Source organism: Phalacrocorax aristotelis, chromosome 4, assembly GCF_949628215.1.
Source record: "Phalacrocorax aristotelis chromosome 4, bGulAri2.1, whole genome shotgun sequence".
In the NCBI taxonomy this organism is placed as follows: domain Eukaryota; kingdom Metazoa; phylum Chordata; class Aves; order Suliformes; family Phalacrocoracidae; genus Phalacrocorax; species Phalacrocorax aristotelis.
This window is the reverse complement of record NC_134279.1, coordinates 34,541,580-34,563,500: the sequence shown is the minus strand read 5'-3', so window position 1 is coordinate 34,563,500 and position 21,921 is coordinate 34,541,580. Positions and strand designations below refer to the sequence as shown.

At 42.7% G+C, this 21,921-nt stretch overlaps 1 protein-coding gene across 5 annotated transcripts in view; it reads left to right on the top strand.

The window, feature by feature from the left end:
* SH3D19 (SH3 domain containing 19) overlaps positions 1 to 21,921 on the top strand; it is a 91,844-nt gene that overhangs the window by 13,670 nt on the left and 56,253 nt on the right. For 3 of the 5 annotated variants that reach the window (XM_075090922.1, XM_075090923.1, XM_075090921.1), the window contains exon 2: positions 5,671 to 5,710. In XM_075090922.1, the coding sequence (XP_074947023.1) occupies positions 5,671 to 5,710 (40 nt within the window). Of the gene's footprint in view, positions 1 to 5,430; positions 5,497 to 5,670; positions 5,711 to 21,921 lie in introns of those variants that run through there. The other 2 variants (XM_075090924.1, XM_075090926.1) reach the window with 2 other exon arrangements.

Below are 21,921 nucleotides of genomic sequence, written 5' to 3'. Positions count from 1 at the left end.
TGTTAATCTCTTTAGCAAGGTAAAGAATATGATCTTTGGATAATTAGAAGCTTTAAGGTGGTCAGTAGGTTTCAAGGTTAAATACTCAACCACAGAGGTTCAGTGTGTTCTTGGGTATGTGTTGGGGTCCCCCCTCAGCCTTGTATCAGTCATGCGTAAGGGTAGGGAAAAATACATTATGCCAAGTATAAAACAACCGCAGGAGTGCTTTGTGCTTACAAGACTCGGTTACTGTTTAGTATTAAAACTGGCAGACTAGTGTCATTTCATTTGGGGGGGTTATAAGGTTTTTTTTTCCCCTGCAATGTACTGTTCTGGAATTCAGCAGCATCCTGTAGAATGTAAAACAAGTATAAAAACTGTCTGCCTTTACAATTATAAACTTTGTTTGTGTCCTGGTTTTGTGGCCTTTTGGAGTAAAGGGAAAGCTATACATAAACTAAATGGAAAAAGTTTCTTCCAGGCCTCTCATTAATCTCTCCTTGAGACTTCTGCCTTTTAAACAACTGATAAGGGACTCTGCTGTTATGATAAATACATAAATAAATGTTCAGTTTTATGGGTTTTGTTGTAGAGCAGTTTCTAATAAAATTGTGTGAAATTTATAGTAGGTTCTATACAGTGGAATTTATTTGTGTTCTCTGTACCTGAGAGAAGTGCTAAAAAGAAGGAAGAGTCACTGTGAGCCAGTGTGCCTTAACAGAATGGAAGGCAAAAAGATTGCAATATCAGTGGCAGGTACTGCTTATCTCAGTGCAAATAAAGCAACTAGCATTGAAAATCCTGCAAAAAATGCAGCTCTTTTTCTCAGAAAATGTGCAGTTTTAGTTTGAGTGAGGGCCCCATCTACATCGGCAATTTGAAATAGAAATCTGGGGCTCTTAAGCTAATGCACTTGGCTAACGGCTGTTGCAACTTTTAGCTGATCAACTGTCTAATAGTCAAGATACATGTCACTAAAATAATGGTAGGAGCCATCGCATTTCTGCGTGATGCCTTGTTGCTGCATCGATCTTAGCATCTAGGTTTGTTAAGGCCTGGAAGCTTACAAAAGTATGATTGTTGGGGATGAATGCATTCAGATTAGGGCAAGTTGTATAGCCACTTTCAACAACCACCTGTTCTGAGAATACAACTTCTTTGTGTATTTTGTGTTTTGGTGTTGGCCGCACTGCTTAAGAGGCCACTGTTCCCATAGCTTCGTTTATCTAGAGGTTTTCCATTGTTACAGAAATAATGTTATAAGGATCTCATGCTACTATTCATTATGAAACCACTGCTGAGCCATCAGGGGCTAAAAACAACAGAGATGGAGGCAGCTGGTTGCTCTACCTACGTGTCTTACTGGTGAGTGTTATGATGTCCTGCCCACTGTGGTGGCTGCTCAGTTCAAGACTCATAATTAAGATGAAGAATACAGTTATTTCCTGGAAATGGAAATGCTCTGTGTCCCTCTTTGCTCCCTTCAGCCAATTCAGCTTTTAAAAGAGATGAAGCTGTGGGATGGGGTTAAGAGTAGGAAGTTACCTACCTCGGGGGTAATTGCACTGGAGTTCCCAGTAGCTTTGCAGTTTTGAAGGGCCAGAATGTGTGTTAACTTTCCACTTGGTTTTCAACAGCATTTCATGTTTATACTTAAGTTTTTTTTCTAGTGAGAGCATGCTTTTCAGTTGAAGTCACTCTTAGCAACAAGATACTTTGAAGAAGCTTGCAAAATAAACAGAGAAAAACAGTGGTTCTGTTTGATGTGAGTTGCCTTTTTCCTTTTCTTTGCTTGTCTTCCAGAGACAAGAGTGTGTGCCTTAAAAGCTATTGTTTTCTGCTTTGGTGGTCTTTTTGGCAAAAACTTGAGCTATTCTGAGTTTGTGGAGAAACTGAAATAATGTTGAGTCAGCTATTTTTCTCCTGATGGTTATGTTTACATTTTGCTTGAGAAGAAAAACTGTTCTACCATATTAAAAACAAACAATCAAAGAAGATAATTTTCCCATGCTTGAAGAGCAAGAGAATCACCAGTTAAAGAAGCCTGACCCTTTCTAAAAGCAACTGGAACATAGCATTTCTGTATGCTGCTCAGTCTTTGAATGCTGAAAAAAAAGCATAACATGTCCATGCTACTGATGAAATATACACAGCACAATTTTCTAAATAAACACTGGATTTGCCAGACAGTTGTGGTATGAATAGTGGACCTTTGTGTCCTGATGTTTTCCTTGATTCTTCTGCAGTACTTAAAACTTGGTGCCAGTCTTCCCAAGCTCAGCCAGGAGTCTCTGCCTTCTTCCACTTCATCTGCTCCACCTGGCAGCTCCTTGACTTCTTGCACTGTATCCTGTTGCTGAACAAGGATAATATATTTCTCCCACACTGGCCGTATTTGTATAAGGGCAGCAAAGGTTTTGTAAAGAGTACGTGCTGGTGTGACTTGAAGAGATTTTCTCCACTTCTAGACTGCAGGAGGCTGGAGGCTGGTCAGTTCTTACAGATGGAGAGACTAGAAGTCTCTGGCTATGTAAATTGTGGATTGGAGGATAGGCAGAAAGAACTTTTTTCTGTCTGTGGAAGAACAACCTCTGTGGCATATGTCTGTGCTGTCTGAGCTAGCTGAACTAGCTGGCAAAATCTGCAGTAGTAAAATTAGAGAGATAATAGCACCGCGCCACCTCTAGGATAGTTGTCAGTGGATCGAGAACAGATCTACAGATCTGCTGTGCTAGCACAAAGCCTGAACTACACACTGTTCTCCTCTATCAGGTTAGGGAGATGATGCTGATTTTCAAGAACAGTTCATTAACCAAAATAAACTTAGAATCAAACAATCCAGTTCTCTAGCTTGTGAGTACTAGCCGCTTAGGAATTCCTAGCCTATTCGACTACAGATACATACACAGTAAGGAACTGTATTTCTTTAGCAATGCAAGGGTAGGGGGAGTAGTACTGGTGTCTCATCAAGCTTGTGTCTGGAAGGTAGTATCTGTCACTGGAAGTGGATTTTTTTTGTTTTTTCTGTAAATTTCCTATGCTGGAGTGCGGACTGCCTTGTTTGTTCATTGTGCATGCTAGCCCAGGAAACAATCAATGTTTGATCTAATCTGATAGGCAATTCTGGCTTCCAGAGTTTAGAATTGATGGATATACAGTATTGTGCTAGAAAGACATCATGTCCCGTAATTTTTTATAGCAATTTGTGTCTTCTGATATAGAGGAAAATCTGTAGTGCAGGGTTTGATTTTCAGACCTTTGCATCTATACAGCCTTCTTGATTATTTCTGTTAGAAGAGGTTACAGTTGTTGAGGTCACATGTATAGAGTAAAAGAGAATCAGCTGTGGGCATGCGCTTTTGTGACCCAGCTTTTGCAAGCCAAGGATTTGCCTGCAGAATGGAGGAATGGGATCTGCACGTGTGTGTGTTTAAATGTAACATATATATATATGTGTGTGTATGTGTGTGTGTAGTACAAAAAAAAAAAATTTCCCTGTCTCTTCTAGGCTTTCATATTCTAGAGGTGTGTGACGTTACTTGAATTGGTGCTTGTACGTAATGCCAAAACAGCATCTAGAATTGCAAAATTTAAGCACTGAATCGAAAGATTCAACTCTTTGAGCCTCTTGTTACATATGATACTAAATTAAATTTGGAAGTTTAAGTTCACAATAACCTTAAACAGGTGCAGGTTTTATTTCTACTTTAAAGCACTAACTGTGTGCTTGTAGCATTACATTCCCCTTTGTTCTTTTTAGTAAGACCAGTGTACATGTGGATCATGTGCTTTCACTAAGTTTATCAGTAAATAAAATGTGTAAAAACAAAGGTAGTATTTCCTGTTTCAACATTTCGATAAAACAAAAGGGAAAAGGGAATTGCATTCATTTCCTGAATGAACAGGTTGCAGCTGTGTGGTCGGGCTGTGGTGGATCTGCCGGCTGGACGTGGGCTGGGGGAGAGCGCCCAGGTACTCACTGTGTTTACATGCGCTCTGAGTTTTTTTTCCCCTTCTCACTGGTTTATTCACATGATCTATTTTAGAAGCGGGAAGGTTTTGTCTGAATGCTGTTAGATTGTGGCTGCGTACATAAAAGGGAACACTGATAGCAAGCAACAGATGGCAAGCAGATTTCAGGAGGAAGTCCTGCCTTATTTTTTTTCAGTACTCATAGGTAAGGAGATTACATGAACAAATTATAAGGATGGAAGGAGCCTTTCTCTGTGTGTTTGAACAACTGTTGCTGCAACTCTGCTCTGAGCTATACCATGTTGTTTCTAGCTAACAGATTAGCACACGGTGTGATGAAATGGAGATGGCTTTGAGTCAGAAACGCAATAAATCATACGCTGTGTGGCTATGACAGCTCAATAGGAGCACCTCTGTATGGAAAAAGCATTAGATACTTTGAGCGCTGTTGACATGCAATAATTTTTTACCTCTTCAGTGAAAACATAATCAAATGAGCACATAAAACTTTGGGAGGAAAATACTTATATACATGAAATAAAACTACATAAACAAATGTGTGCTATTAAGAGAACAAATTTGATTTCCAATGTAGAGCTTTAAAGTTAAAAATGCAGTCTGTGAGTACGAAAATTTTTTCAGGAAGACTCTTATTCTTCAGTACAGATGAAATTTTCAGTAAAGTGTTTATTAACACAGGAAAAATAGCTTTCTGATTAAAATAGACACAGATGGAATCAGAAGCAAAATTACTGTGGTCAGTAGAGATTATATATAGCTTTAAGAATAGCCTTCTAATTGCATAGTGAATCTTTCTGTAACAAATTTTTAAAACCCCCTCTAATTTTATACTATATGTATTTTATGAGGACACAAATCTCAACTGCTTCTTTCAGGTAGTTCAAAAGTCACACAGTAAGAGATATTCTGGACTTAAAATATAACTGGTAATATGAATTCTAGTAACAACACAGCAGTTATTTTGTAATGATTATGATAATCTTAACTCTTAGGAGGAGTATTTTATACTTTGTATATCGGAGCTTTTAAAAAGAAAAAAAACTCTTAGAAATGTATCTAGCAACTGATAAATTGTTCAGCAAAAAGAAATTTATCTGAGTTGATATGATTGTACAGCGTAGGTTTTTGTTTGCAGGTCAATCTCATTAGTGCAAATAAGCAACCTGAAATACTTGCAGGATAAACAAAACCCTTTCTGAAAACACAGAAAGATTCCCAGAAGTCGAAGAGTTAATGATGGGGCTGCACTGGATTCAGTGTATTTGCAGATGTTGCTGCAACCAACTGCTGATTTTTGTCCCATCCTGTCAGGGAACTCTGCCAGCTGTGATTCATGGAATGATTTTTTTGCGCTGAGTAATCTGTGGTTTTGCTTTTTTCCTCTTTCCTCTCCCTTATTTTCATCCTAAACTAAAGTCCTATTCATTTCAGCTGAAGGGAGGGGAAGCTTCCAAAGCATTAATACAAAACATTAAATACACTGTTTTAAGTAGAGGAATTTTAACGAACATTAAACTTGCAGTAAGTTTACTTGGTCTTAGGCAAAGTGGTCCAGTGCAGGAAAAGTTTTGTAACAAGAATCAGCTTTTGGTTTTGCTAGTCATACAGTGTCACAGTTCTTTGAAGACTTCTGTACTAGTATCTGTACTAAGAACATCCAACTTTTGTGCTGATATTATGCCTCCTTTCTCACAGATCGCTCTGAAAGAAATAAACCAGACTGCCGCTCTTCAGGGTAAGAACCATATTTCTGTATTTATTCTTCCTTTCTTTTCCTTTTTTTCCTTTTTTTTTTCCTTTTATGGGATAAACTAGGAAATTAGCCAGATAAATAAAATTGCCATTCTTCTACTTCTCTGTTTCGGTAACAGCAATGAAATACCAAAATAAATTTGTGTTAAAGATAATTGTTTTATATTCCTTATGCAAATTTTTCCAAGGAATTAACAGGGCTTACTACACTGTAGTTGTGTGCACTTAAAATCCAAACGCTTGTTTATGTATCACATACAGGGTTGTCTGGGAAAACTGTGGTTTAAGAAAAGAAGCCCTCGTGACTTTCGGTTCTTTGGACTGTTTGCTTCTGTAGCAAGGACAATAATTCTTGTTTCGGTCAAGAATAGCAACACTTTATTACTTATTCCATTAACTCTGATCCTGTCATACCTAAGGTTTCAAAACTGAGAGAAGCAAACGAATGGGGATTAAACAAACCACGCACACACAAAAACATTTTGCTTTTATTTAGAATTTCCATCAGCAATTGCCATGAACTTCTAAGCTATTGATTTGCAAGGCCACATTGTCCCTTAAGTTTTTGAGTATTCTGTAGTTCTCCTTCGTATCCTCTCATTTTTTAAAAAAATCTTTCTCTTTTGCCTTGTTTCCAAAATCTCCCTCTCAGTTCTCCACCAGGGAATGGGATGTCCTCCATACACATGTCCTGTGGTGGATAATGGGATTTTAATGAAGTAAAGTGATAGAGCAGACTAGCTAACATTGGCTTTCCCACTCATTTGTGAAAAGCCTTTCCAAAGGATGCCCCTGGTGTCCAGCCTTCTGACATGACACGGCCTTTTAATTTGATTTTTACAGTCTGATTTTTTTTTTTTTTTTACAGTACAGTGGGGTAGCTTTTATAGATGGAAGAACAGAGGGAACTATAGCCTCTTCTTATAGCACTGTTAATGCATTGTATCTGCCATGTGTTGTGAAGGGAAAAGCAACCTCTCTTCCATCCCTCCCATATCCGCAACAGCGCTGTAGCTGTTTCCAGCAGTGTGTTTAAGTTACAGGGGAGTATTGCCTTTGTCTTTGACTACTTATATCTACTTAAAACATCAAACACTGTATTTCCTTTTATTATTAAAAATACTTAACTTTTTTCCTAAAATGATGCAGTTACAGTCCACATGTTTGAACTTTTATTAGATCATGTCATATTACAATAATGCCAAAAAAATCCAACTTATTATCAAAATGAAATGTAATTTGATCAAAATGTTGAGTTTAAGGTTGAAACAGCTTCAGTCTGTTCCCCTTCCTTTGCGCTGGTCCTTCCCACTAGTACCTTTTTGCTCTGGGGTGTATTTTAGAAGTTCTAATTTGGAACCAAACGCAAAAAGCAAATGTAAAACTTCAGATTTTTTTCCATGGAATTGGAATTTCAAATGTTGACCAGCCCTGACAATAAAACACTGCCTAAGTTGTCCGGGTTACAGTTTCCAAATTCTCACATGGAAAGCACAGAGAAATTACCGATATAATGTAGGTTGCTCATAATGTTGAGAAAAATGCAGCTTTCAATAGTCTTTAATTTCTGTCAGTAGTGCATGTGCTTTCTAACCATATCTATGTATCCTCTGCCCCCTTCTCAATCTCACTGGCCATCGTGTCATGATAGTTCTGCTTTCCAGGATGAGCTATGAGGAAGAAAAGTGATTTTTTTAATGAGTAGTGTAGTTTTGTGCATGTCTCGCTGCTGCTTCTCGGCTAGAGCAGGAGCAGCCTGCCTCACTTAGATGACGTACTCTGCTAATTGATACTGCCACACTCTGTGGTTCACATCTCATTATAGTTGGAAGCATAATCCTGTGGTGGCAAATTGCTGGGTGAGATTCTTATCCCCAGTCTGGCTGTATCACATCTGGGAAAAGAGCTGCAGCCTCGTGAAGACCGGAGCCCCTTGCAGGACTTAATTGAAGTGCAAAGCACACTTCTCTTGTAACGTGGGCAACATTTCAGAGCGGTTTGAGTTCCACTGGGAACAGTTTTATGGTTTATGCCATTTTGTGATGAGCTACTACATCTACGACACTTTCCTCTCTGGGGGCAGCCCATGATAAGGGAAAGAGAAAATACAATGTCTTAAAGGCATCTTGTCTACTTTTTTCTTCAGCTGCATGTTGTGGGATGCATCTCTTAAGAGCAACATACCATCCCTCTCATGATCTAAAGTGAATAAAAATGACCCTGTAGGTTTTTGTACTTGGACTCAAGGTCTAGTAACAAGAATTTCAGCACTAGAATTACTGTAGAATAATGGAGGTGGGCATGGGGATACTAGCTGACCAGATGAAGACATATGCAATGCCCCTTAAGAAAAGTAGATATCCTAAGATGAAATAGTGCGTGTAGATGTTTGCAAGAGAGAGACAGAGAAGTTTTTTTCATACAAAGTCTTGGTGAGATCTTGCCCAGAAGTCTGTCCAGTCTAATCACAAATGTGGAACACTGGGATAAGAAGAGACAAAATAAAAGCCCCAACACCACCGCCACCACCTCCTCCGCCAGCTCTCTAACGTTAAGTTTTAGTCTTTATTAAGCTGATCATGTTCCAAAGATCACCTGACAGTATTTCTTGTGATTGCAGGGTTCTCAAGCTTGTCCTTTCCAACACCCTATTCTTACATGTTTCTGTGTATTTCTAGATCAGCTTGTACTTGAATCTTCACAGTGTTAGGGATCAAGAGCTCATATACAATGAAATGGGAACAGTTTTAAAACATAGCTTGAACATAATTCATTTGCCATGAGAAGTATATAAAGAACCGTTCTAGACAGAGCAGTATATAAATGATCTTCAATATAGTTCCTTTTATTAAAGGATGATGCCATTTAGATAATGCAGGGCGAAACATATTTATAGCAGTATCAGGAACTCTGGCAAATATTTTGGTTTTGTTACTAGCCTATAAAATGTTTACTATGGGAGGAATGCTACAAGAAGGTGGCGTATTCTGAGTGGTGATACTGGAACCTAGCATAACACTGGGAAGAAATTTGGAGAGTGGATGAACCAAAGACCATAGGTAATGGTTTAAAAGAAGGGAAATAGATAATAGATAATGCTTACAAAATGTGCATTAATACACTATCTTTTGCCTCCTTTGGCAATTAGCAACCATTCACCATGCAGGAGAGTTTAGATAAAGTGAGGAGCAGCAGAATGGGGCCTGTGGATATTGTTTTCATGTTCTGCTCTGCACTGATTTTTTTGTTAAATATTAGCACATTAGTAGTATCAAAACAGATGTTCTCTGAATCCAAATAATACTCATTGCTATGTTAAATTTTTATCAAGAGACATTTAATTTCATGACCTAATATTAACCACCCTTCAATTGTTGTATTTCAGACAGTATTAAAAATACATCTGTACTGGCAACTGGGCTCTGTAATTATCATTATTGATTTTACTGTCAGGTTGTGCACTGTTGGCTCTGATAGCTTCAGGCCATGCACTGCTGTAACACAGGTCAGTTAGGTCAAAATAAGTAGACCCTTTAGTTTTATGCCTCTAAATGTTTTCAAACTGAAAATTATATGATAGTAATAGAATAGAGGATTTCAAGCATCCACATATTTGCAGTTAATCCCTGGACATGAGTAAAGCTCATAGAAGGAACTGGATTAATTTCATTATGCTTTTTTTTTTGCCTTTGGGGTAAGGATTATGGATCAAAATATCTTGAAACACAGTCTTGTAACATGATATAATTCATTGTAGTTGCCTTGATCCTGGAGATGAGAGGGTGAAGGTAGCTAAACACCGCAACAAGTTGTTGAGAGGTTTAGTAGCACATCAATCACTTGGAAGTCAAGTAAGAGATTTTGATTTTTTAAAATCCAGGAGCTCATTGTGAAAGCTTGCTCTCAGAATGGGGAGGGGGAAGAAAATAATGAATTCATTTCTAGGAATAGATTCTAGGGTTTACTGGCATATAGTCTGCCTCCTGATTGTAATGTGCTAAAGTTCTTTTACAGCTGTTTGCCTTCATTTGATTGAACTAAATTGGGCTTTTTTATTTAAAATGCATAAAGTCAACAATACAAATAGACACAACCCTTCTTTTGTTCCTTTATAAAGAAGCACTTGAAGTGGCTGATCAAAGGGGCTACAGATCCATTTAGTGAGGATCTGGTAAATCAAGCTATCATTTTTATGAATGGTATTTTGCATGTTACTTTGCCTTTTTCTTTTATGTAGCAGAATTCCATTAGTGAAAGCTTCTCTGCATTTCTATTTCCTCTGCTGATCTTGTGAAATTGTGTTTAATAAATATTACAGTAATGGTCTGACTGTATCTTAAGAATGTGTTTTCCCAGATAATCTGTGAAGCCTGAAAGACACCTTTTAATTAAAATCTTAAGCCTTTAACAGAGCGTGAAGGGAGGCTCAAGGCACAGGCCTGAGAACATAGTGGAACTGTCCTCACTTTATAGTTAAACCAATGTGCTTTTACAAATCAATATGCTTCTGAGGTCTTGAGAAAACAGACAGTAACAAGATTTTCTATGTTGTAACCATTACGGTCAGTCTGTATTCATGTCATTTAATAATTCCAGCTTCACATATCTGAAGGGGGATATGAGAGTCCTTCCTTCTGCTGCAGAAATCTTGCTAACTCCTAACTCCTGAAGCCTGGGGTTCTAGTTTCAAGCCCCTCACAAACTGCTGCTGACATTTGTGCACATAACAACTCGAGTTGTTTTGTCCTCAGGAGTAATTTCACTGCTAATTTTGCAGGCCATAACAGATTTTGTGTATTTTAGGTTATATTTAAAATCCAGGATAACTATATTGGAATTGGGCAATGAAAAGAGAGGTGCTCTTGTAACCCTGCCAAAGACCTCTATTTCTCTGTTGTGTCTTAGTCAACTGGGCGGTATGGAGAGACTTCTGATGCTGCTGCCGCCTCTGTACTGAGAAACCACAGAATGGTGGAAATGTTGGCAGAAAGGGACCTCTGCAGGTCATGAAGTCAAACATCTCGCTTAGAGTGGGAAGATGCTGACACTAGATCAGACCAATGATGTAATGATGTCTTTTTCTAGCCAAGTCTTGAAAAGCTCCCAGGAGAGAGAGGTTGAGCCCACTTATTTTCAGCCCACTTACAGGCTGCTTGTCTGTCTTGTACTAACTTGATTTCTAAATGATAATGCTGTCCGAGACCATGTCAAAAGAGCCAGTGTCAATCTAGTTCTCTAGTTCAAACACTGGACTACTTGATATCCAGAAAGACCAGATTCATTCTCACAAGCGTCCTGAAATATACTTTTTTGTTGCTGTCATTCAAAAGCTTTGTATTGTAATGCAGACATTGCCAGTGGACCTTGTCAATACAGCTGCTCCGCATGGGAAAATTTCAGGCTTTTGCCCATCCAGCCAGTGTTACAGGCTGTAATACAGATCTGAAGTTTGAGACTTTGAACCTTGCTGACCCTCTGTCCAAAAGGGAATGGTTGTGTGTAGAAGACAGACCTAATGTTGAGGGATGACACTTGTTTTACCATTACATTCTCTAAATTTAGCTTTTATGATTTTCAAGGCTAGGGAGTAGCAGGTTACTCTTAGTCTAAGCATACTTTTAGGTTGGGAAAAGAGGAATGTCCTGCTTGTGTACACTCCCAGTAGGTCAGAAGTTGATGTAATAAAAAGTATCTAGTCTCCTCCCCAAACCCTTGGGGTGCAGTTTCACAATTTCCCTGACCTGAGCAGAAGGAAGGATCTCATTCCCTCCTTTGGGCTCTTATCAGTGCTCATGTGGTTAGTTGGTGTGCTGGTTTTGGCTGAGAAGGGGTTAATTCTCCTCACTGTGGGGGTCAGCTACCTTTCCAGCTTCCCGCGCTCTGCCGCGTGGCGTGGCAGGGGGGGCTGGGAGGGGCAGGGCCATGGTGGGGGCGGCTGACCCCGACTGGCCAATGGCAGGTTCATTCCATACCATGTGACACCATGACCAGTATATTGAGGGGGGGCAGTGGCAGCGCGCAGGCGGCGCGGCGTCGGGTCGGCGGGCGGCGAGCGGCTGCGGCGCGTGCGGTTTGTTCCGGCGGTTCGTTCCCCCTCTCTCCTCCCTTCCCCCCTCCCCCGGGGCTTTGCGCCTCTCGTTGTTCTCCTTTACATTGCATTTCTACTGTTGTTTCTTTTAATTTTCATTATTAAACTGTTCTTATCCCAACCCACGAGCGTTACCCTTCTGATTCTCTCCCCCATCTACCGGTGGGGGAGTGAGCGAGCGACTGTGTGGGGCTGAGCTGCTGCTAAACCACGACAGTCTTTTTGGCGCCCAACGTGGGGCTCGAGGGTTGGAGATAACAACAGCTGCTGGTCACAGCACCATGTTGTCCTTTTTGCAGTGGGTGTTAAAAATCGGTGTTGGTTGTTTGAGTCTGCTGTGTTCTGCTGTGATTAGTAATGTTTTGCCTACGAGATTTGTTATACAAACACTCGTTTTCAGCTTTATCTGGTATTTGGGGTTTTTGCTGAAACCGTTACTGTACTTCGGATACCACCTTGTTGAGGCAATTAGCAATTATACCTCCTCCTCTGAGAGATTTTACATGGAGGAAATACAGAATTGTACCTTTGCAACTTTGTTCTATGATGTCTGTGCCTTTGTTACAACAACCTTTATGTATCTTGAACATCCTTGGGTGGTTAAGGTGCAGTCATTGTTAGTTTTTGGGCATGTTGTTTTGGTTTTGACTAAGCAACTTAAGAATATCACCCAGAAATCTGCCCCGAGGCTTGATAGTTACGAGTGGCAGGGCATGTGGGATAGCATGGGCAAATACCTAGGGCAGTGGGCACCCCCAGTGTTTTGGAGTTTCACCCCCGAGCAAGTGCAGAATCCTAAAAAACTAGTAGAATATTTGGAGAAAGTATGTTGTTACGCTGGGAACTCCAGAGAGACACAGATAACTGCAACGTGCTGGGGTCTGGCCCATGCATACCGAGCCCTGCTCAACAGTATTCAGTGCCCCCAGGGGGAAGAGAATGTCTCTGGATTGAAATGCAAAGTGACTGGCACTGTAGACAATCCAGCCCTGACAACAGGCACTGCAGCCACTCAAACCCCCACAACAAGTACCGGAGCTAGCTCAGAAAATAAACCCGTACCAGTATCAGTTGCCCCCATACATAAGACGAAATATTGGAAGCGGACATCAACTCGTTTAGAACGGGATGATGAAGAACCAGGGCCATCGCGGGGAGAGGAGGGAGAAGTAATAAATGAAATAGAGACCACCCGATCCCTGTCCTTAAGCGAGTTGCGAGATATGCGAAAAGATTATAGCCGTCGTTCAGGTGAGCACATTGCCACCTGGCTGCTCCGATGCTGGGATAATGGGGCCAGTAGCCTGGAACTAGAGGGAAAAGAAGCCAAACAATTGGGATCCCTTTCTGGGGAAGGGGGCGTTGACAAAGCAATTGGAAAAAAACCACAAGCCCTCAGCCTCTGGAGGCGACTCCTGTCTGGAGTGAAGGAAAGGTATCCCTTTAAAGAAGATGTTACATATCGCCCAGGAAAATGGACAACTATGGAGAAAGGCATCCAGTATCTCAGGGAATTAGCTGTGTTTGAGGTGATTTATGGTGACCTGGATGATCAACGGTCATCCAAAGATCCAGATGAAGCCGAGTGCACACGACCCATGTGGCGGAAGTTTGTACGGAGCGCACCATCTTCGCATGCAAACTCATTGGCAGTGATGTCCTGGAAAGATGACGAGACACCAACGGTGGCAGAGGTGATAGATAGACTCCGGGATTATGACACAAATATCTCTTCCTCGCTTGTCTCTGCTGTGGAGAAACTATCCCAAGAGGTCCAGCAACTCAAAGAAGATCTGTCCTACTCCCCACCTCGACAGAGCAGTGTCTCAGCTGTTAGGAATAAGCGTCCTTTGGCTCAAAGAAGGGGATACACACCACGGGCCACCCTATGGTTCTACCTGCGTGACCACGGAGAGGACATGATGAGGTGGGATGGCAAGCCTACTTCGACCCTACAGGCACGAGTACATGAACTGCAAGGAAGAACAGTCACTCAGGGAGGTTCTTCCAGGAAAGCTGCTGCTCCAGTTTCCAGCGAGCAAGTCCCCAGACAGAGGAGTAGAAGCGCAGATTTTATTTCTAAGTGTAATAGAGGGACTCCTGGTTCACATTTACAGGAAGTGAGTTGTGACTGCCATGATCAGGACTAGAGGGGCCCTGCCTCCAGCCGGGTGGAGGAAAGGGATAACCGGGCTTACTGGACTGTGTGGATCCGATGGCCTGGCACGTCCGACCCACAGGAGTATAAAGCTTTAGTGGACACCGGCGCACAGTGCACCTTAATGCCATCAAACTATATAGGGGCAGAACCCATCAGCATTGCTGGAGTGACAGGGGGATCCCAAGAGCTAACTGTATTGGAGGCCGAAGTGAGCCTAACTGGCAATGAGTGGCAGAAGCACCCCATTGTGACTGGCCCAGAGGCTCCGTGCATCCTTGGTATAGACTACCTCAGGAGAGGGTATTTCAAGGACCCAAAAGGTTACAAGTGGGCTTTTGGTGTAGCTGCCTTGGAGACGGAGGAAACTGAACAGCTGTCTACCTTGCCCGGTCTCTCAAAGGACCCTTCTGTGGTGGGGTTGCTGAAGGTCAAAGAACAACAGGTGCCAATCGCCACCACAACAGTGCACCGGCGGCAATATCGCACCAACAGAGACTCTCTGATCCCCATCCATAAACTCATTCACCAACTGAGGAGCCAAGGAGTCATCAGTAAGACCCACTCACCCTTTAACAGTCCCATATGGCCAGTCCGGAAGTCTAATGGAGAGTGGAGACTAACAGTAGACTATCGTGGCCTGAATGAAGTCACTCCACCGTTGAGTGCTGCTGTGCCAGACATGCTAGAACTTCAATACGAACTGGAGTCAAAGGCGGCCAAGTGGTATGCCACAATTGATATTGCTAATGCATTCTTCTCAATCCCTCTGGCAGCAGAGTGCAGGCCACAGTTTGCTTTCACATGGAGGGGCGTCCAGTACACCTGGAATCGACTGCCCCAGGGGTGGAAACACAGTCCTACCATTTGCCATGGACTGATTCAGACTGTACTGGAACAGGGAGAAGCTCCAGAACACCTTCAATACATTGATGACATCATTGTGTGGGGCAGCACAGCAGAAGAAGTTTTTGAGAAAGGTGAGAAAATAGTCCAAATCCTTCTGAAAGCTGGTTTTGCCATAAAACAAAGTAAGGTGAAGGGACCTGCACGAGAAATCCAGTTCTTAGGAATTAAATGGCAAGACGGTCGTCGTCAGATTCCAATGGATGTGATCAACAAAATAGCAGCCATGTCTCCACCAACTAGCAAAAAGGAAACACAAGCTTTCTTGGGCGTTGTGGGTTTTTGGAGAATGCATATTCCAAATTACAGTCTGATCGTGAGCCCTCTCTATCAAGTGACCCGGAAAAAGAATGATTTCAAATGGGGCCCTGAGCAACGACAAGCCTTTGAACAGATTAAACGAGAAATAGTCCATGCAGTAGCTCTTGGGCCAGTCCGGGCAGGACAAGATGTAAAAAATGTGCTCTACACTGCAGCCGGGGAGAATGGCCCTACCTGGAGTCTCTGGCAGAAAGCACCTGGGGAGACCCGGGGTCGACCCCTAGGGTTTTGGAGTCGGGGATACAGAGGGTCTGAAGCCCGCTATACTCCAACTGAAAAAGAGATATTGGCAGCATATGAAGGGGTTCGAGCTGCTTCAGAAGTGGTTGGTACTGAAGCACAGTTGCTCCTGGCACCCCGACTGCCAGTGCTGGGCTGGATGTTCAAAGGAAACATCCCCTCTACACACCATGCAACTGATGCTACGTGGAGTAAATGGGTTGCACTGATCACCCAGCGGGCTCGAGTAGGAAACCCCAGTCGCCCAGGAATCTTGGAAGTGATTATGGACTGGCCAGAAGGCAAAGATTTTGGATTATCACCAGAGGAGGAGGTGACACGTGCTGAAGAAGCCCCACTGTATAACAAACTGCCAGAAGATGAGAAGCAATATGCCCTGTTCACTGATGGGTCCTGTCGCCTTGTGGGAAAGCACCGGAGATGGAAGGCTGCTGTATGGAGTCCTACACGACAAGTAGCAGAAACTGCTGAAGGAGAAGGTGAATCGAGCCAGTTTGCAGAGGTAAAGGCCATCCAGCTGGCCTTAGACATCGCTGAACGGGAAAAGTGGCCAGTGCTCTATCTCTATACTGACTCCTGGATGGTGGCAAATGCCTTGTGGGGCTGGCTGCAGCAATGGAAGCAAAGCAACTGGCAGCGCAGAGGCAAACCCATCTGGGCTGCCACATTGTGGCAAGATATTGCTGCCCGGGTAGAGAAACTGGTTGTAAAGGTACGTCATGTGGATGCTCACGTCCCCAAGAGTCGGGCCACTGAAGAACATCGAAACAACCAGCAGGTAGATCGGGCTGCCAAGATTGAAGTGGCTGAGGTGGATCTGGACTGGCAGCATAAGGGTGAACTATTTCTAGCTCGGTGGGCCCATGACACTTCAGGCCATCAAGGGAGAGATGCAACATACAGGTGGGCTCGTGATCGAGGGGTGGACTTGACCATGGATATTATTGCACAGGTTATCCACGAATGTGACACATGCGCTGCAATCAAGCAAGCGAAGCGGGTAAAGCCTCTGTGGTATGGGGGACGATGGCTGAAATATAAATATGGGGAGGCCTGGCAAATTGACTATATCACACTCCCACAGACCCGCCAAGGCAAGCGCCATGTGCTTACAATGGTAGAAACAACGACTGGCTGGCTGGAAACATATCCTGTCCCCCACGCCACTGCCCGGAACACTATCCTGGGTCTTGAGAAACAAGTCCTGTGGCGACATGGCACCCCAGAGAGGATTGAGTCAGACAATGGGACTCATTTCCGAAATAGCCTCATAGACACCTGGGCCAAAGAGCACGGCATTGAGTGGGTGTATCACATCCCCTATCACGCACCAGCCTCTGGGAAAATTGAAAGGTACAATGGACTGTTAAAAACCACACTGAGAGCAATGGGGGGTGGGACATTCAAGCACTGGGACACACATTTAGCAAAAGCCACGTGGTTAGTCAACACGAGGGGATCTGCCAACCGAGCTGGCCCTGCCCAGTCAGAAATCCTACATACTGTGGAAGGGGATAGAGTCCCTGTAGTGCACACAAAAAGTATGCTGGGCAAAACAGTCTGGGTTCTTCCTGCCTCTGGCAAAGGCAAACCCATTCGTGGGATTGTTTTTGCTCGAGGACCTGGGTGCACTTGGTGGGTGATGCGGGAGGATGGAGAAATCCGATGTGTGCCTCAAGGGGATTTGATTTTGGGTGAAAACAGTAATGAACTGAATGGCACAATGTGAACTGCTATATAATATTGTGTGTCACCTCTGTGTTGTATCAATGATATCAGAGTACGAGCCTCCCAACCCATGGAAGATCAACTATGAAACAAGCCGTGCAGCAGTGATGGAACGATGACTGACTCGGTATGCAGCAACCCAACGCCACACACCATCTCTCCCACCCGGAAAGACTGATACAACAGATGGAGCCCAGAGTCATGGACTGGGTGAACTCAATGGACATTTTAATGGACATTTTACAGGGAAGATCCATGAACTAAGGGAATGATGTCTGTGTATTATGTTAAAGGATGGGAAGGGGAGGGGTGGTGGTTGGTACGGTTGTATTGCATCATATGGGACCTGGGCATGGTGTAAGTGGTATGGAATAAGGGGTGGAGAATGTGCTGGTTTTGGCTGAGAAGGGGTTAATTCTCCTCACTGTGGGGGTCAGCTACCTTTCCAGCTTCCCGCGCTCTGCCGCGTGGCGTGGCAGGGGGGGCTGGGAGGGGCAGGGCCATGGTGGGGGCGGCTGACCCCGACTGGCCAATGGCAGGTTCATTCCATACCATGTGACACCATGACCAGTATATTGAGGGGGGGCAGTGGCAGCGCGCAGGCGGCGCGGCGTCGGGTCGGCGGGCGGCGAGCGGCTGCGGCGCGTGCGGTTTGTTCCGGCGGTTCGTTCCCCCTCTCTCCTCCCTTCCCCCCTCCCCCGGGGCTTTGCGCCTCTCGTTGTTCTCCTTTACATTGCATTTCTACTGTTGTTTCTTTTAATTTTCATTATTAAACTGTTCTTATCCCAACCCACGAGCGTTACCCTTCTGATTCTCTCCCCCATCTACCGGTGGGGGAGTGAGCGAGCGACTGTGTGGGGCTGAGCTGCTGCTAAACCACGACAGTTGGATCAGAAGGCTGATCTCCAGGGAAGAAAATAGCTGTGTCTCCACAGATGAAGCAGTTTCATCAGAGGGGAGCAGAGTGGTTTCTTGCAAGTTGTGCAATAAGTCAGTGGCAGAGCTGGAAGCAGGGGCTCGGTGTCATGACTTTTGTTGTTGGTATCTAAAAAGTTAGATCATGTGGCTCCATTTTTTCCATGTTGAGAGTTAAACTTTGGGCTCAGTCACTTGGACTGTGGTGCAATCCCACTGGTTAGGTGTGGATTTAAACTGGTGAAACTTGAGATTGGAATCTGCTTATGTGTCTTTCTTTTGTTTATCATGTATTTCTGGTCAGCAGCACGTGCTGTGCACGTCAGAGATGTTCCTCCCAGGAGCACAATAAGCTGGAGCAATTTTGTGCAGCATATTTCTTTAACAGCTTCTTTGCTGTTATAAATCATTATGTTTAATTTATTCTTTGCAATGTTAATTTTCCCTGCTCAGTTAATACTTCTTTGTAAATGAGAAAAAAATCACAGGTAGAGCAGAGGAATAAATGGCAGATGGGTTTAGATTAGCTGTTGGCAATTAGGGACCATGTGGGTATCTAGAGCCTCTTGCTGTGGGTGTTTGTTTTAATGCTGCCGATTCATCACTGTTGCATTGGGGATTTTTGGCTATTCATCTCACAGATAGTGGTAAAGAGTCATTGTGAAGGGCGCATCCTAGCCAGCCTTCCAGACTCCTTATTCCTAAACAGAGAAGAGAGATTTGTTTTAACAAAAGAGCGCTCTGTTCCTGGTTTCTGCAAAGGGAATTTTGAAGGACTGTTTGCTTTGGTGCCCTGAACAACTCCTTCCGTTGTCTGGGCTGCTCTCCAGTGCTTATGCTAATTCATAAAGGAAAATAATGCTGAAAATAGGATGGCTGTTGAAGGAATAAACAAAAAAAGGTTCACCCTCCTTCACTGAAAGAATTTCAGTGCTTCTTTGGGCATCTTTTGTACATGAGCAAGTTTCACTGTCCTATCACCTTTTGGAGGACACTCCTGTAGAAGGTACTGAGGACCATCCAGACACAACGCCACCCTCCTTGTGCGTTAGGAGAATTGTCTGGGGCAAAACCAACCATGATAGACCTTAGTTCTAGGAAAGGTGGTTTCAGGAAGCACACAATTACCCATCACAGTTTGTTGTTTTTTTTTTTAATCGTAAAGCTTTCATTTTAAAGGTCATTTGGAGAAGATTTCACATTTTTCCTATAAAATGGCAATAATTCTCTTTAAAACAACAATATGGCTTTGTCTTTTAACCCTGCTCTGAGGTGGATGGAAGATGCGGGGAGAACTGGAATTCTCTAAGTAACATGCGATGGGACAAATTAATCAGTCATGGTTTTATACTTCTGCTTCTTTATGATCATTCTTTTTTCTCTCTAAGACATTTCGATGATAAATAGGACATGAAATTTGTTTGGTGGACAGGAAAGAGGCCTGGAAGAGAACTCTTTCCAAAGGTATTTGTAATAGCCTCAAAGAAAACAGAGAAGAAGGAGGAGCTGCTAAGGGAAGCCTATGGGATATGTGTCAGGGCTGAGGAGGCAGGCTCAGCAGGTTGTAAACTTCCAGTTCAGAAGTAGTACTAGTTTGGTTTTCTCTGCAAGAATTTCATGTTGATATTTTAAGAGTCCTGGAGCTGATACTTGAGCTTCGGTTTATTTCCCTAAGGATTTGTGTAATTTTCTGTCTAGGCTCAGGTCAGTTTCTACATTTTCCTTCACCTCTGGAATTTGAGTGGGAGAGCTCAGTTTGCAGTTACATTATGTTGGTTTCCATGGCCTCTCACTCTGATGTGCACAAGAGAGAAGAGATTGTTACTTCTTCATTTTTTGTTCTCTTTTTTCTGTACTGCTCACCTACTTTGTCATTTCATTGTAAGTTATTCTTTGGTGTATGCATATCATTCTAGTATAGGTCCTCGGTTACCTTAAGAAGCATCTGATTTGGCAGGTTGAACATCGAAATGATTGATCAAGTACTCTTTCAAAGCATGTTACAGTTATGTCCTCACTACATCACGGGGGAAAAATATTCCTAGTGAGGCCTGTCACACTGATAGTTTCTTCTTACTATATTTCTGTCTAATGCTTGCTGTGCAGTTTGCACAGCTGTACTTCAGGCTCTGATCCTGTCATTTGTGAGACATCGCATTTCTGATTTTGCTACAAAGTTTCTCTTTTCAAAAGCGGTATTTTGCTCACTGCAGGTATCACCCTTTGAATTTATGCCATGTTTTATGTATAGGTTTTGTCCTAGTTTTGGTGATCTGTGTCAAACCACAGGCTCAGCTGAGCTAGTACTAGCCCTTTAGTGTAGACAAGAATGAGCTGCTTTTGCATCTGTTCCCAACTACTTCAGCTTCAGGAAGAGAACTAAGATACGGTGGTACAAAAAGTCACATTGTCTGTTCCCTTGGAGGCTACAGCCAAGGCAGGTCACAGGCAGGACCCTTGACAGAGAGGACTCAAATTAGACCACACAACCCTAAATGCGGAAAGTATTCATATAAGTATGGTCTTTTTAAGTATGCATAGCCACATCTTAATCTTAGGAGAGTTATTACGAGAGGTTTGTCGTCTGTCCTGGGTATAGTGGACATTCCTGTCTCCTGAGGCTTGAGGCAAAGGTTGACTTATAATTAAAGAGAAGGTCCAAACCTAATCATAGTGTTCCAACCACAAACAGTGATTACTTCATTAAATCTCCCTTTTGATCTACAACATAATACCTAGTTCAGGCAACAGAATTACATCAGTGATCTCACATTATATTAAGCAACGTTTTGGCTTCGAATAAATGCTTAGTGGAAAGAAATAACTTTGGTTTTACTCTTATAATTCTTCTATTCCATGTTGTCTGGACTTGTGCTTCCCCATCCCCTCATACCCTGACATCTAGTATTAATACAGTATGAGTTCAAAAAATTCTGATAGCATTTTATGATTGGACCAGGTCAGAAAGTTTCCCTCCTCTCCCAAGGACACAGTTTCTTTTTGGCAACTGCTTTGAAGACCAATATGTTGTTTTACTACCTCGTTTCCAATGCTGCTTCTGAAATACTAGGTCCATGAATAGCTAAAAGCATGTAGTCCTCCTGATGGGTGAAGTCTGGACAGCTAGGAAGGAAGAGAACAGCATCATGGGACAAGTACAGTAATGACAGCTGCAGGAGAGGCTTTCTCACCACACCTTACTGGTGTAAGGGACAGAAGATTATTTGCATCACTGCCCAATCTATCCTCTTCCTTCTGAGGCTGTTGGCAAGGAAATGTGTTCTGTTCAATGAACATTTTACAGTGTGAACAGACTACCAATGCCTTCTGTTAATAAAAGCATTTATTTTTTTCTGTCTAGGACAGATCTGAAATGATGACACAGTTCTCTGTATTTCCTTTAATTACTGTTTCCATACTGTCTTTTGTAGGTTTTTAAAATTATGTCTGTTAGTATTTGAATTGACAAAATGTGCTTCTTAGGCAGTAACTGCCATGCTGCAGGTGCTAAAGAGGTATTTTTGTTAGTGTAATACAGAGGTACTTGAATGGTGATATAAAACAAAACCATTAATGTTCTTGGAGGGCATAAAATAGAAATTGCCAAGATTATTTTCACATTAAAAATAGCAGGGTTTTCAAATGTATTTAAAAAGTAAACAACCCAAGATTTGTCCTTTTATCTTAAGATTTATCTTATCAGAACAACTGAAAAAACTGGAAAAATTGGTGAAGCTTTCAGACAGGCAACCTCCTTCCATCCTGAAAGACAACTAAGGGTGTAAAAATGGCCCTTGTGGAACAGGCCAAAAGTCCGCCTACTCCAGTATTCTCATTC